The sequence below is a fragment of the Festucalex cinctus genome, chromosome 11, assembly GCF_051991245.1.
Source record: "Festucalex cinctus isolate MCC-2025b chromosome 11, RoL_Fcin_1.0, whole genome shotgun sequence".
Lineage (NCBI taxonomy): Eukaryota > Metazoa > Chordata > Actinopteri > Syngnathiformes > Syngnathidae > Festucalex > Festucalex cinctus.
The window spans coordinates 28,385,295-28,400,711 of NC_135421.1; the positions used below are offsets into that span (position 1 = coordinate 28,385,295).

The 15,417-nt window shown below is 39.0% G+C and overlaps 1 protein-coding gene and 1 long non-coding RNA gene across 2 annotated transcripts in view; one reads left to right on the forward strand and one right to left on the reverse strand.

Annotated features, from left to right (window-relative positions):
• LOC144030736 (uncharacterized) overlaps window positions 1–3,413 on the forward strand; it is a 47,687-nt gene extending 44,274 nt beyond the window's left edge. The window contains exons 4-5 of the long non-coding RNA XR_013287347.1: window positions 952–1,109; window positions 3,254–3,413. This is a non-coding gene — a long non-coding RNA (uncharacterized LOC144030736). The remainder of the gene's footprint in view (window positions 1–951; window positions 1,110–3,253) is intronic.
• Window positions 3,414–8,401: 4,988 nt separating this feature from the next.
• LOC144030477 (NXPE family member 3-like) lies at window positions 8,402–14,982 on the reverse strand. The gene is made up of 5 exons (XM_077536825.1): window positions 14,753–14,982; window positions 12,189–12,973; window positions 10,825–10,895; window positions 10,539–10,745; window positions 8,402–9,126 (listed from the first exon to the last, which is right to left on the reverse strand). Exons 1-5 carry the CDS (start codon window positions 14,837–14,839, stop codon window positions 8,564–8,566), a joined length of 1,713 nt encoding a protein of 570 aa, XP_077392951.1. The 5' UTR covers window positions 14,840–14,982; the 3' UTR covers window positions 8,402–8,563.
• Window positions 14,983–15,417: the final 435 nt, after the last annotated feature.

Sequence of the window (15,417 nt, forward strand, 5' to 3'; positions counted from 1 at the left end):
GCTACATATACTACTATAACTACCACCAAATATCAGGTTCTAGAAAATTTAACATAGATGACTTTGATAGCCAAAAGCACAAACACCCATTACTGACATTTTACAGTGAAATCCCAAATTTTGGTACCACCGTATTTGAATATTTCTTGTGATAATGCAAAGAATCTTGGGATGGATAATAATAATAATCGTCATCATCATCATATTTTTTTAAAGGTAAACTTGACTCATTGAGCCATTTTCAACAGTAAGAAGATAATATTTTGTCTCCAATCAATGCGATAACGTCATTATTTTCCACGAACAATTAATACCTTACAAAAAAACGAATTTTGCCACTTGCTGTCGACTGAAGATGACATCACCGGTGCTGTGGAAAGCGGTAACGACCAGTCATGGCTTGAGTTTGCTGACCAAACGTAGAAAAGAGGTGAGCCGTGATATGGGTGACAGCAAGTGGGAAAATGTGAAAAATAATTCAATTATCAAATTAATTGTGGGCAAAATATTAACTATCTACTGCTGAAAATGGCTCAATGAGTCAAGTATCCCTTGAATTAAACATATATCTTAACTCATAGAGGACTTTAAACAACTGCAGCGGGGAAAAAAAAGATAATGAATGAACTATAGAAATAAAAGAGAAAATGAAAGTCATTGTAGTTGAAGAATGGTAACGTCATATCATCCATAACTGAGAAACAAAAGGCAAATTTGTTTAAGGAGCTCATGGAATGTGGATAAAATTACTGTATAGCTTTTTTTTTCTCCTATGGCTGTATTATTGTTAATGTTTTATGTCATTTGTTCTGTCGCGCTACATCAATCAAGTTGAGTTGAATTGAGTAAAGCATGTTTTGCATGCTTTTTAAACAAGGGTGATGTTTATGCTCCCAGCACCATTATATTGCAAAGTTGTGAATGAGTGTTCTTGTATATTTGGGTTTCCAGAAAAGCAGGACGAAGCTTTCTGGTGAGACGGTGCCCACTTCCTGCTATTGAAGCGTCGGAAAATGGCTTTGCCCGGGTTTGCATGGTGGGAGAACTGGATGGACAATGGCACCGCGAGACTGACAATACATCACAGACCGTCGACTGGTCCCCGACATGTAAACAAACTGCACTTCAAAACACGGCAATTCTACACCAACACTTTGGTTTTGAGTTGTTAACAATAGTCTGTGCAAAATCTTCAACGTGCGTTTTGCTCTCCTCACGTAACGGCGTATACCGTAATTAAAAAGTCATGTCGATTCTGTTTGCTGCTTGCCAACAGGAGGCGAAATCCAAACATGTTCATGTCAGCGAATGTCTCATTTGTTCCATAACAAAATGGAAGCAATGTGCAACTCCACTGGTGATATTTCGTAGAAAGCAAAAAAAAAAAACACAAAAAAAAACACTTGGCCTGGCCGCAAATAGGGAGGCGAACACTTGAAACCAGATGGCGTGCAAAAAAAAAGATGATTTGTTCAAAGGAAGCCCTGACATGAAATTGACTCGTTCGAGCTTTCAACTTGAAACCTTAAAAATGAATTACAGGACTTTTTTTGGAGAGCTGAGAAGAACCAAGAGAGTCTTGTTCAACTTTGGTTCATATCGAAGACCAAACTTTGTTCTAGTCAGCCATTAAAACATTCCTCAAAGCAGTCGAGGGGAAGACAAGGCGGATATTGAGGGCGCTACTGTGCGGTCAGCGACAAACTGATGGTTTATTGACGACACTTCCATGAAATACAAATGACATTCAACTTCACCTTCCATTAAGGATAATGAAACATAAATATTAGGGGTGTGCCAAAAAAATCAATTCATAAAAGAATCGAGATTCTCATTTATGAATCGAATCGAATCGATATTAACTCATTCACTGCCATGGACGGAAAAAGACGTCAAATGATGCATTTTTTTTGCTGGGCTGGCAGTGAATGTGTTAATATCCAAAAATCGATTTTATTTAAATTAGAAATGAAGAAGAAGGGGAAAAGGCAGTTGTAGCCCACATGCTGTTTTTGTGGAAAAAGGAACTTACAATACAAAATTAATAAATGTAAAAAAAAAATTTTAAAAAAAAAGACACCTTATGTCTCTATTTGTCATGGAGTAGATCATAACTTTTTTTTTTTTGCAAATCTGTAAATTTAAGCAGAAATCATTTGTCAATCAAATCATTTTGAATCGAAAATCGTTTGAATCGAAAATCGATTCGAAATCGAATCGTGAGACAGTCAAAGATTCCCAGCCCTAATAAATATCAAACCGTTTTGGCCTTTTGTAAACAAAAACTTGAGCAAATGCGGCCAAATTGAGAAACATTTGATTGCTTGGTTGGTTCATGTTTATTTGATCAGCATTAATCAGAAGAAACGCAGATAAAACCGACATTTTTTTTCTGGGTAAACAAGGAAATTGAAAAGGCGTAAGGTGAAGCAACTGCTTATCGTCCTTTTGACCCAGGAAAAGAACCCTTCCTTTTTTTTTCTTTTTTTTTTTTGCTTTATGTTTTGAACAAAAGATTGACTGGCATTCGCGAATGGATTGCACCACAAAAGTCGATTGTATATTTGAATTGCATCCAAGGAAGAAACCGCTTCGAATTTGTGTCTTCGAGCCAAGTCCACAAGGATTCCGCAAACAAACCGAAGTTACTTTCCCAGACTTCCGAGTTGCTATGTACCGCACATCCAATACGCATAATTGACAGTAATTACAGAAAAGATATTTGATTATTTCAGGATGAACCTAAAATGCACTGTAAGCATTACGTGAACTTAGTTCAGTTCTCAATTATTTTCTGTCATGCCCCCCACAGTAAGAAGAAAACATTTTTCCTTTCTGCATTTTTTAAAAAGCAATTTTCTGACTTTTTTTTTTTTTTTGCAGTTCCAAAAATATTTCTATTCTATATATATCTGCCTCTCTTCTTTTGTTTTTGGACATTTTATCGTTACTTTTTGAATGTTTTCTTTTCTGTCTTTTGTGTTGTTGTTCAATTCTCTAACATTTTTGGCAATTTTCTGCTTTTTCTCTTCTTTCTTGGACATTTTATCATCAGTTTTTGAACATCAGAAGGCCATTTTTTTTAGAACTTTTTCATCTACTTTTCACCTCTTTTTTTTTCTAACATCTTAAAGCATCTGACATGTTTTAAATATTTACATTGTTTTTAATTGAATCATTAAGTTATCTAAAAAATAAAAAATAAATGAATAAAAATAATAATAATAATTGTAACTTTTTTTTTTTTTTTTAGATCTAAAGGGGGCCACTCGAGAGGGACTAAAGAGCCACATGTGGCTCCAGAGCCTCAGGTTGCAGAAACCTGCAAGCCAGGAAGACTTTTCAAATCTTGTTCGGGGAATATGGCACCAGTGAGTTTGACAGTAGCCTAAACCACAAAATAATATACAAGCTTTATCAGCACACAACACACTGACACATATGTCTATTATTTCCCATTCTTAATATCCAGTGTGGTTATTCATTTTTTGTGCTCGTGTTTTTTTCCCCCCTGGACATATTCTTACCGCATGAGGCCTAAGGCAAGTGCTGCATCCCTTTTGCTTGACTGTTGCCGTTTTTAACTCATTCACTGCCAATGACGACTATAGATGTCAAAAATCCAAGCAAGCAGCCAGTGCAAATTTTGACAAGAAATTTGAATTTAGTTTGAGTTATTCATTGTTTTCAGTCATAGTTATTAATGCTCATTGTTATTCATAACAACGATGACAACAATTTAATTGCATAGTGATCGGTCTTGGTCTTACTGACCTCCAGAAGTCAATTTAGTCGACTAAAATTGCTCCTTATTTGTGTCAACTAATGTTGTATTAAAACTCAAATACAATCAGGTGACTAAGTTATGACTAAGGCTTTAATTAAATTTAGTCAGAAGACTATAACTTTCTTTTTTTTTTATAATTACAATTTTAATTTGAAATTTTCTTTTTTTTTTTCTTTTTTTTTTCAAAATTAACACTGGCTGTTTGCTTGGATTTTTGATGTCTATAGTTGTCATTGGCAGTGGCAGTAAATGAGTTGATGTGAACTATAGTTCACACAAAGGGGGAAAAAAAAAAAAAAAGGCGAGCGCATCAAAGGCAAAACACGAGCTGGCACACATCTGGAAGTCAAATCGTCTGCTTCATATTAGCATGCCACTTTTCTGCAAGCGTGCCAAAGAGTTCGCCCTCCGTGACAGGGAGGGCGGCAGAGCGTTGGCTCCACTCTTCAAGAGATTTACAACAAATGTGCTGTTTAGGACTGCATGTTTTAACGACGTATAGTGGAGGGCGAAGGATCACGTGTTTGCCTCTGAGCTTTACTCTCACCACATGGCCTTCGTTTGTGTCCTCGCAAGGTATGTTTCACGCTTATTGTGTCACACTGTACAACATGAAAGACGCAACAACATGAGATCCGCCTGAAGGAGATCTGTAGAAAATCAATCAATCAATCAATCAATCAATCAATCAATCAATCGATTGATTGATTTTATTGAACATACATCATAAACACACAAACAGAGAGACAGCAGAAAAGAAAATTTTAACATAAAAGAAACATAAAATCAGTCAATAATAATCTGCATGTTCAAAAGGGAGTAGGAAGAAGTTGAAAATTTATCTAGTCCTACCCCTTATTCATTATAATTTTTTTTAACTTATTTCATTTCTAATACAATTGGTTATATTTCAATAAAAGAAAATATATGATCCTGCTCATATAGCGTAAATACATAAAATTAATAGAAATAAACGATAATACATCCACATACTCACATGTGCAATTTTCATTACACTCATTCTGGTACATCGGGAAAAAAATAAATAAATAAATAAATTACATTTCAATCAATCAATCAATCAATCAATCAACTTTATTTGTATAGCACATTTAAAAATCCACAAGGGAACCAAAGTGCTGCACATAAAATAAGAAAATAAAACCAGATAAAATATATATTAAAAAAAAAACATACTTAAAAATCACCAAACACATAAAATAATATAAGCAGATTCATGCCAGCTTACTGCTTGTAAATATCAGGATTACGTTGTGCTGAAGGCCAGAGAAAAAATAGAATGCTTTTAAACGTGATTTCAAAACCAGGAGTGAAGTGAAGTGGCCTGTCTGACATACAGTGGAAAATGAAAAGGAGCTTTGGAATAAGAACGCAGTTTTCCCAGAACCCGTTCAGGCTTTAGTTGCTGGCAGAGTATGAAATGTTTGCTATGGGGACATCTTGTGGCCATATGAAAACTTACACCACACATTATCCCGGAAATGCCTGTTGTGTTCTTTGGTGTCGATGCTGCTGCTTGCTTTTCTTTTTAACAGTTCTCTGAGATCATCACAGAGCTGCTGCATTTGTACTGAGTCTACTTCAGGGGTGTGCAACCTGCGACTCTGGAGCCAGTTGTGGCTCTTTAGTCCTTGTAGCTCTCAAAGATTGCGAGGGAACGCAAAGGTTTTTGTTTTGTTTTTTCCTACCATGTCACCTTCGGCGCAGGGATGTCAAACTCATGTTGGCTCAGGGGCCGCATGGAGGAAAATATATTACCAAGTGGGCCGCATCGGGAAAATAACGGTATATAACTACCATCATTTAAACGCAGTTTTGTGGACCAGTCCTAAATTATGGAGCTCAACTGTAATCATGTTGTTCCGAAAAATAACACAATTGCAAATGGAACGCGGCAACACTTTGCTGGTATACGTTCTGGACGTATTAAATCGACCTGTTTTGCATATATATATATATAGTGTTCCCAGAATGCATTGCGTGACGCAGTTAATGACGTTATAAGGACGCTAATCGCTAATCCTTGTCATCTATCTGTGTTAGCAGTAAATTGAATTTGTGTCGTATTTAACACGTTTATGTCGGCCTATGTCTATGATTTAAAAAAATAAATAATACATAATAATAATAATAATAATAATTAAACAAATCGTAACTTTAAGTTGTGTATAAAATAATAACATCCAGGACGATTCCCCCGTGTAATTATTATAATTACTATAATAATTGTGTAATTACAAATTTGATACATTTTGATTGTGGCCGGCTGATTAATTAATTTGTCTGACATTAAAATGTATTTTTTTGTTTTTAACTTTACAAAATCATCTCACGGGCCGGATTAAACCCCTTTGCGGGCCTGATTCGGCCCGCGGGCCGTATGTTTGACACCGCTGGTCCGTAAGACTCAAAGTCAGCTTTTATCTTAAAAAAAAATACAAAAGCAGTGCACATTACATTCACATATGTCTCAGGCAACAATGATACATTTTTAATCTATTTTTCTTTTGTTATTGATCTGGTCTGATGTCTTAATTCCGCACATACAAATCATCGAGTGGCCCTGAACTGCTGCATTTCAACAGGAAATGTGATTGCACCAGCACGTCTCCTTCCACTTCCTATCGTAATCGCTTTTTCCTTTCCCACGTGCAGTTCGTCGAGCTCTTTAACGTGTTCGTCAGCCTTGCGAGAGTCGCGCTGCCAAAATCGCTCGCAGGGCCTCAAAGCGACGAAAACTTGCGCGCCGAACTGTGACGGCGAGCCGCACTCGGAGAAACGCTCGAGTTTCATCATCAGCATCCAAAAGTCAATCGTCTTGCTTGGCCTGCAAGAGGAAGACACGCTTGAGCGGTTCGATAACAAATGTAAGTGGGGTGCAATCCAGCTGCGAGGGGAAATAATGACTGTTTTACTTGTCTAAATCAATTCTGTGCGCAAGGATAAAGAAGAGTTTTAGCTTCACTCGTGCCCGATAGCCATGAGGTGTAATTTATGGAAAACAAAGATAAAACAACAACAAAAATGATCAGAAGGCTTAAAGCTACAGAAGCTGACAGTTTAAGCGACGGTTACTGAATTACATTCTGACACGAAGAGATGGCTTAAAGCAGGGGTGTCCAAAACTTCGGCCCGGGGGCCATTTGCGGCCCGCCGTCCAGTTTTTAGTGGCCCGCGACATATGCTAAAAATGCCATTTGACTCAGTTCAAATCAAATAAAAACAAAAATGTTTGGAGATGGTCAAAGTAAGAAGGGAGGGTGAAATTTCAGACCAATTTTTATTTATTTATCACATAATTCACATTGCCTTTAACATTAGCCTAGCATTTATTTATTTATTTAAAGAATATTTTCATTGTTTTTCTCAAGCTGCTGCACGGACCCCTCAAGTCACAACATCAGAAAGTACTTCAATGCAACTGTTTAATTTTTTAAGTTGCGTTGGCCTTAAAAAAAAAAAAATGATGGTCAAAGTAAGAAGGGAGGTTGTCGAAAAACACAGGTGCTATTAACTCATTGACTGCCATTGACGGAAAAAGACGTCAAATAAGGCATTTTTGCTGGGCTGGCAGTGAATGTGTTAAACACAATGTGCCAATATATTTTGTGATTATATTGCAGCATCCTTTTTTTCCTTTTTTCTTTTTTAAGGCAAATTTTGCTTAAAAATCCGTCAATTTTGGTTACATCTCATCTTAACTCATTGACTGCCATTGACGGAAAAAGACGTCAAATAAGGCATTTTTGCTGGGCTGGCAGTGAATGTGTTAAAGGTTATTTTAGTTCACTAAAACTAATGAGAAAATTAAAATTCAAAAAAGACATTTTGTTAACGAAACAAAATAAAAACGAAGATTCTTTTTTTTAAAAAAAAGAAAACTAACTGAAATTTATGAATTTTATGTTTACAAAACTAACTAAAATAAAACTATAATTATAGCAAACATTTCCTTTGTTTTAGTCTTTGGTAATTAATTGAATGCATGAGCCTTTGGGGATGATTTTAATTGTGATTTTTAGGAGATTTATTTTGATATAAACCGGAATCATGACGTCGCGCCTATCGTGTTTTTTAAATATTGTGCACAATACTACACATTAAAAAAAACTAAAACTAATACTGAAACTAACTAAACTAAAACTAAGCATTTATTAAAGAACTAAAACTAATTAAAAAAAAACTAACAGAACCACCCTGAAAACTAATTAAAACTAACAAAATAAAAAAAAATAAAACTCAAAACAAAATAAAAACTAAAATGAAAATTCCAAAACTATAATAAACTTAATGCCATATTACAAATAAATTGGTTTATATACTGTAGCATTTTTCTAAATATCAAAAGCACAAATAAATGATTTGTACAATTTTTAGGACGAAACACAACTTCTCTTCATAACATGATGTGGCCCTTGCGTCCTTCTGATTTTCTGTATGTGGCCCTCAAATGAAAAAGGTTGGACACCCCTCGCTTAAAGCAATGGTAGTTATTTAAAAGGAAAAAAAAAATGGCCAGCAAGTGGCAGCGGAGTATAAGAGAAGAGGGCGATCATGCTCAAAAGTTAAATATAAGTCACTGATTTCAAAAGTAAGAAAGCTTTAATGGAAAATAAAAGACAAATCATTATAACGTCACATCTGCAGTGATAAATGTTGAGCTGTATAAAAAAAAAAAAAAGTCGCTCCAGAGCTCGTCAAAGTCACCAAATACAGTGAAAATGTCACTAAGTAGGAGACATCTAGTACTCTTTTTCATGCTTTGTTCCTGCTGCAGTTACAGCAAATATATGACAGCATCATGTCTACCATGGTCTTGACAATGGGCCGAGGCGGGTGCAAGTTGTGCGGCAGGCGGTGCGCCAAGCACATCTGCCAAGCATCCACCAGCTTCACATTGAGACCCTTCAACATGGCGCGCAGCACCACGTCCTGCTGCAGCATCAGCCAGTCGCTCTTGTACAGGCTGATGTCCCCTTTCAGGGCCTGAGGGTTGGCCGTGCGGACCACCACCACCGTCCCCGGGGCCCGGTCCAGCAGTCGCGCCACCGCCTGGCGGATGTGCCGGAGGCGCTGGATGTACACCTGCACGGGGAAGGTGGCGAAGTGAGCCCAGATGCCGATGGTCACCACCGTGTTGGGGCCGCCGGTCAGGCCGTCCAGCTCGTTGGCGATGTAGCGCAACTCGCTGATCATGACCGGCTGGATGCGGACGGGCGGCCCGTGGAAGCGGTACTTGAGCACAATGTTGTGGGCGCTATCCACCGCCAGAAAGGGTCCCGACTTCTTTGGATTCTCCAGGTTGACTTTTTTCAAGGCTGCAGGGCAGAATGCAATCAAGCAATTTAAACCTCAGAAATACAGTCTTCCCTCGCTATAACGCGGTTCACTTTTCGCGGTCTCGCTGTATCGCGGATTTTTTTCTAAGTGCAATTTTGCATCATTTTTTTACAGTAATATACCCATTTTATAACATTTATGAAGGTTTGAACATTGTCAAAGTTTGAACAAGAGAGAAATGTGAGAACATGTAAATGCCTCAATGAGAAAAGTGTATAAATTGTGCGGTCGGGGATTTTAGAGCCATAAAACTTGTTTCTCTCACAGGAACAAACTCTAAAAATTTCCAGAACAAACAGTAATATAGAGTACATTTTCAAATAAATGAGCTGAATCTTTATTCTCTTCGTCTATTTTTAAGTTTTTACACGTGTGTGTACTCACTTAATGAGACATTCAATGGTCCCTTCTGCCACCTAGTGGTGAACTAATAATTCATTCATTTTATGCCAATGGCATGCAAAAATGTGTTGTATCGACCATTGTCACTTTCTGCTTTGCTCTCCCAAGCTTTTACTAGTTTTTATTTTTTACTAGTGTAGAAGAAGGTATGCGGGACTACATGTCCCATAATGCTTTGTGCTCATTTTAAGAAGAAAACTAACAAGTTTAAAATGCTGTTTAAGAAGAAAAAAGTTCTGTTAATGTGAATGCTAACAAAACAAAAAACATATATAATAATAATAATAATAATAATAATAATAATAATAATACAGAAATATTGACAGTACTTTAATGTTGATGCTGTCACACAAATTATTCCTGTTTATTTGAGGAAGAATAACTTTAGCTAAAAGGAGGAGGTGTCGAGGTAGTTATGCGGGACTACATGTCCCATAATGCTTTGTGCTGTTGGCTGTTCTGGAGCTCACGTTCTCGTGTCGTTATTATAACAGGTACAACGAGCTCCTTGCGCTAGCCACTCTTGTTAGCCACTCCAGCCTATGGCGCCGACTAGCTCCCACTAGCCACTCTTGTTCCCAACGGCTGCCAAGTCGCTATGCTAGCTGAGAGCTTGCGAAATTTGGTCTCTCTGAGCCACCGTAGTGTGTGTGCTCCTGCATGCTTCTAATGCTATTCTTTGACCAGATGGCACTAGGGATCACTGAATGTCCTTTTAAGTACAGCATTGTATACTTTTTCCACCACCAATCTTCAGACGTGGTAAATCCAGATCCAGAAAGTAAAAACCCTGACATAGTTTGGCTTTAGCACCTTCTGCTAGCTCGCTAGCTCCCTAGCAGGTAAACGAGCAAATGAGGTGCTAGCTAGGGAGCTTGCTAGCTAGCTCTTGTGGCCAAAGCCAAACTGTGGGAGGGTTTTTACTTTCTGGACCTGGATTTGCCACTTTTGCCAATCTGGCACAATGCTATGACCTGGAAGTGCTGACCTGGAAGCAGACTGAGCAGGTACTCGAACCACTGGCGCATGGTGGAGTCGCCGTACATGTAAACCAACTTGTTGGTCAAACACTGAGCGATGGCATCCGACTTGTCAAAGTGCGACATGGGGACGTCGCCCAAGGGCCTCCACAAGTCCTGGTAGTAGTACCCAGATGTCGCCAGCATGACGGAATCCGGTTTTGGACTGCTGCTTTCTAAATTGACAGACACTGATGTGAATAAATGACCAACTCCTGAGAGAGTGGGAATCATGAGTCTGAAGGTTTGCCGTACCGTTCCAGGAAGGCAGGACGTTGATGGTATCTGTTGTGGAAGCGTGGATGGGAACTTTGACATTCTTGCCACTGACGTCAAAGAAGCGTTTAAATAGGTGCAACCGAAACAGACACAATAAGATAACAATCAATAGCAGGTGGGGTACACACAGGAACGTGTCGAATATTATCTAGTATATACATCAACGATCTCCGTCCAGTCTATGTTTAGACTGAAAATTGGTTGCCTATTATTTATCACCTTTTAAAATAGCCTATAGTAGTAATTGTAGTATTTGCATTAGGGGTGTGAATTGCCTAGTACCTGACGATTCGATTTGTATCACGATTCATAGGTCACGATTCGATTCGATACCGATTAATCCCGATACGAATTTCTAAGTCGATTGTTGTTGTTGTTTTTTTATTCAAATTTAGAAAATACTAATCAGGAAACTTGTACAGTGTAAGATTTGTATGAAAATGTATTAGTTATTTATCTGAAACTTCAGTCTTATACAGGTTGTAATCGGTTTCATGTTTGAACAGCATTGAAATAAAATATTCAAGTTTTGTCACGCCGCCACCAGAGTGGCGGTTCATGCTCTTATTTTCACAGTCAGGTTCCCGGTTTATTTTGAAAGTACTAACTCTCATCTCACCCCAGGTCACTTACCCTTCCTGCAGCCTCACTGATTACCGGTCCACGCCCATGATCACTACCACCTGTTCCCAATCAACCCGGACATAAAAGCCACCTGAATTCTCTCCTCGTTGCCGAAGTGTCACATATCTCAGTGCATGGAAGCGTCCTCTCAGTCCTCGTACCACAGTCCTTGTTTGATGTCTAGCCTTGCCTTGCCTTGCCTTGTCTTGCGCCTTTAGTTTGCCCTGGTTTTCCTCCCTTGTGGAGCGCCTTTTGTTGTCCCTGTTTTTGAGTGCCCTTTTTTGTATCTCCCGTGTAGAGCTCTTTTTGTTCAGCCTTTTTTCCCTCTTTCAGAGGCGTTTTGGTTTTCGTGTTATTAAAGCTGCAGCCTTGTTGGCCAACTTTACATCTGCGTCTGAGTCCTACCTCCTCACGTCGTGTCAAGTTTAATGTTCCATTAATATCTTTTATGCTGAAGGTGTGAACCCTAAGATGTTTTGGTGAATATTTTTCCATCAAAAATGGATGTTTAAAAATCGATTCGGCCGCCTATTGAATCGATTCGAGAATTGCGCGATGTCATATCGCGATATATTGCTGAATCGATTTTTTTCGACACCCCTAATTTGCATTATAGTCGACAAGTAACTTAATAACTTTCCAATACCCCAATGTGATTTGTGTTCAACATCTTGTTCTGCTTAAAATCTCTTTATTCAATCATCGATTGCACAAACCTCTTAAAGAGCAACGCGTCCTTTTTGCTGATGAGCTTTTTGGCGTAACCTCCCGTGAGGTGGTTAAATCTGGTGTCGCATCCGAGCGTTTTGGGCTTGTAGCAATACCACGGCTCGCCGGTGTGAAGGTCCGTGTAGTTGCACAGCGGCCCCTTATCTGGCGGCAGGCACATGTTGCACACCGTCCTCTCAGAATGATTGCCCCGGCGAAAGACGCTGGAGAAGTAGACCCGATCGGGCCGTTTGTCCCTCAGCCGCCGCAGCACGGCGATGGCCTCGCTCGAGTGCACCATCAGGATGTTTACCTGAGCCGGGCCCGCCCACAGTAAGGGGAACCGAACGGAATAAAGTCCGTTCTGGTGGTCCAACACCTGCCCGGCCACACCCGCCTTGTATTTTGGGGCGTGTAAACGAGCCAGCAGCAAATCGCCGCCGTAGCGCTTGGGCCGCCCCTTGAAGTCGCGCATTTGGACCCGCACTTCCAGCTGGTCGCCCACGTGCCAACTGCGGTTGCTTTGGGAGGATACGATCGTAAACAGGCTGTGGGCCGGGTCGCTTGTCGGGGTCAGGTCGGTGGGGGCGGAGCCGGAGGGCGGCTGCGGCCAGGCGATGGAGTTCAATAGGTTGCGTTCCTCCAGCTCCTCTTCAGGTGACGGCGGCTTGCCCAGATGTGAGCAGATGTTGGGATTGTGGACAACTGCTGCTGGGAGGTTTTCGGATAGAATTGATGGCTGGGTCCGGTTCTGGACCTTGTACGGTGGTGGCACGATGACGGACTTCCAGTTCTGAGGGGACGACAAGATATGCGATCATCAGTTGTGCCACAGGAAATGATCCCATTTTCACTGAATTGGTCAGAAAATGTGTATTTAATTCGTATACTACATCCTTTGTTTATTTATCTGTGCCAGTGACGCATTAGTGATAGGCAGTAAAATGTCATTCAGAAGGAACAATTAACTCATTTGTTCCCAAAAACGTAAAAAAATTGTCCCAAAGACGTAGTTATACGTTTTTATTGTTGTTGTTGTTGTTTTTTTAATGCTAGAGCTAGAGCAATGCTTTGATGCAGCCTCTGAACCGCAGAGGACGGGTGAAGCAATGCTAGTAATTACAAAAACGACCAGCAGGTGGCAGCAGAGTACAAGCGATCAACCAGGGCCATGTGGAAAACAGTGAAACAGTGAAAATGGCTGCGAGTGGATGTGCTGACGTTCATAAAACAGAAAAACAGCTGCGCGTGTGTTCAACTAAACACTTGAGAGTTTATTTTAAAACATTTTTTTATTCTTTGGCTTTTGTCTCAGCATGAGACCGAGCATGGTTTTGGGGGTTTTATTGTGTTTTTACTCTTTGTATTATTATTTTATTATTAATTTATTGTTTAAACTGCCTTTGTTTTTATATGACTGCTTTTTTGCTTCATGTACATAATTTTATAAGCATTTATGACTGTCTTTAAAGTGCTCTACAGATGAAGTTGAAGCTTGGTCAAATAAAGGTTGGAAAATACTTTTATAATTAACTGAGAAACCTGGTGGCCACATTGGATCCAAAGTTGAGATTTTATTTGTTTGTTTTTTTATTTAGTTTTCACATCAACAATTCCAAATCAATTGGTATACATCTCAAATACAATTAAATGTCATAATTAACATTCGTGAGACAGGAAATAAAAATGGATCGTTTGTAGAATTCTTGTATATTCCACCAAACCTGTGTGTCAAATTATAAGATGTCGTTCATTTCACCACTCATTCGACTAGATGGTGAGCTAAATAACATTAACATGGTCAAAATGTCACGCTAAACTTCGCAGTTATCTAGTGCGCCATCAAGTTATGGAAAAGCTGCCACGATAGACCAACTCACAACAATTCCTTCAAATTCCTATGCCGGTCAAGAATGCCGCTGAGCAAAAGTCCATTCTGGCGACTGGCAGTCGTATCGCTGTGTTATCGTGGGTTGATTGATGTGAAGACCAATAACTTATAAAGGCAATTCATCAAATATTGTTACTACTGTAAAAAAATGGTTTATATTATGTCTGTGTCACTTGATGATATATTTTAAAAAATCATCTTTTGATGTAAGTCCCTGGAAGATTTCCATTGGCATTCAGCTAAAATGGATACTTTTAAATCAATCAGTCCATCAACAAACCCATTTTTTACCAAGAAAGAAAGTTATCATAGTAGGAATGTAATTGATGACATTAAGTTCTCTTGAGTGTTTATTAATTTGTGCACTGCAAGATTTGTGTTTTGTTCTTACTGTTACTTTATTGTATTTGGGTTGGAATTCAATATATTTGATAGAAAATGTCTCACCATAGCTTCAAGAAAATGTGAAAGGAAATGATGAAATGAAGGGGCAAACTATATCCCAACTAATATTTCTTGTTTTTAATGCCTTATTTGAATGCCATTAATTTAAAAAAAAAAGTGTTGTCTGATCTGTCATGTTTTCTAATTTAAAAAAAAATGGCACACTTCTTACAAATTCTACCAGAGTATAAATTATATTCATTAGGCTATATGAGGAGGGGGTAAAAGTTCTCTCACCTCCCCAATGTTGATGTTGCGCTGCAGGAAGATGATTCCGAACAGGGTGAGAATAATGAGGATGTATTTCCAAACATTTACGGACATGTTGACCGTGACTCGGATCGATTTTATACCTGCCGTCACTACATGAATGAAGAATCGAGGAAGTAGGAAGTAGGAAGTGCCTCCAGGGAGCGCCACAAAATGGTGGTGCTGGTGGGGTGGGGGGCATTGTTAGCATGCATGTTGACAAGGGGTTAATGGGTGTCTCTCTCTCTCTCTCTCTCTCTCTCTCTCTCTCTCTCTCTCTCTCTCTCTCTCTCTCTCTCTCTCTCTCTCTCTCTCTCTCTCTCTCAAGCACGATAACAGCTGGTGCTCTGAAGCTCTGTGTGGGTGTGTGTGGTTTAACTATCGTGTGTGTACTATATAGCCTAGCCTACGTGTTATGCATAATGTTGATTCCTTGCTAAATGTAGTCAATAAAATAAACCAATCAAAATGTGATAGGCCTATCATCATTTGTTCTTTGGCTTGAGAGCCCTCTTTACCTTGCTAATTTTGTAATCCCCGGGAACATTCTACTCCCGCTAATTGTTACAGATCATTTATAATAATTGGGCTGTAATAATTTCCTTTGTTTAACCAGGTAAGGCGGTTGATAACAGTTTCTCATTTATAACGCA

What these genes read in the sequence shown, in the direction of transcription:
- LOC144030477 (XM_077536825.1), bottom strand. Translation starts at nt 14,839, where the DNA reads ATGTCCGTAAATGTTTGGAAATACATCCTCATTATTCTCACCCTGTTC. An exon ending in GCAACATCAACATTGGGGAG is followed by an intron (nt 12,974 to 14,752) that starts GTGAGAGAACTT and finishes TCGTCCCCTCAG; the next exon opens with AACTGGAAGTCCGTCATCGT. An exon ending in GACGCGTTGCTCTTTAAGAG is followed by an intron (nt 10,896 to 12,188) that starts GTTTGTGCAATC and finishes CTTTGACGTCAG; the next exon opens with TGGCAAGAATGTCAAAGTTC.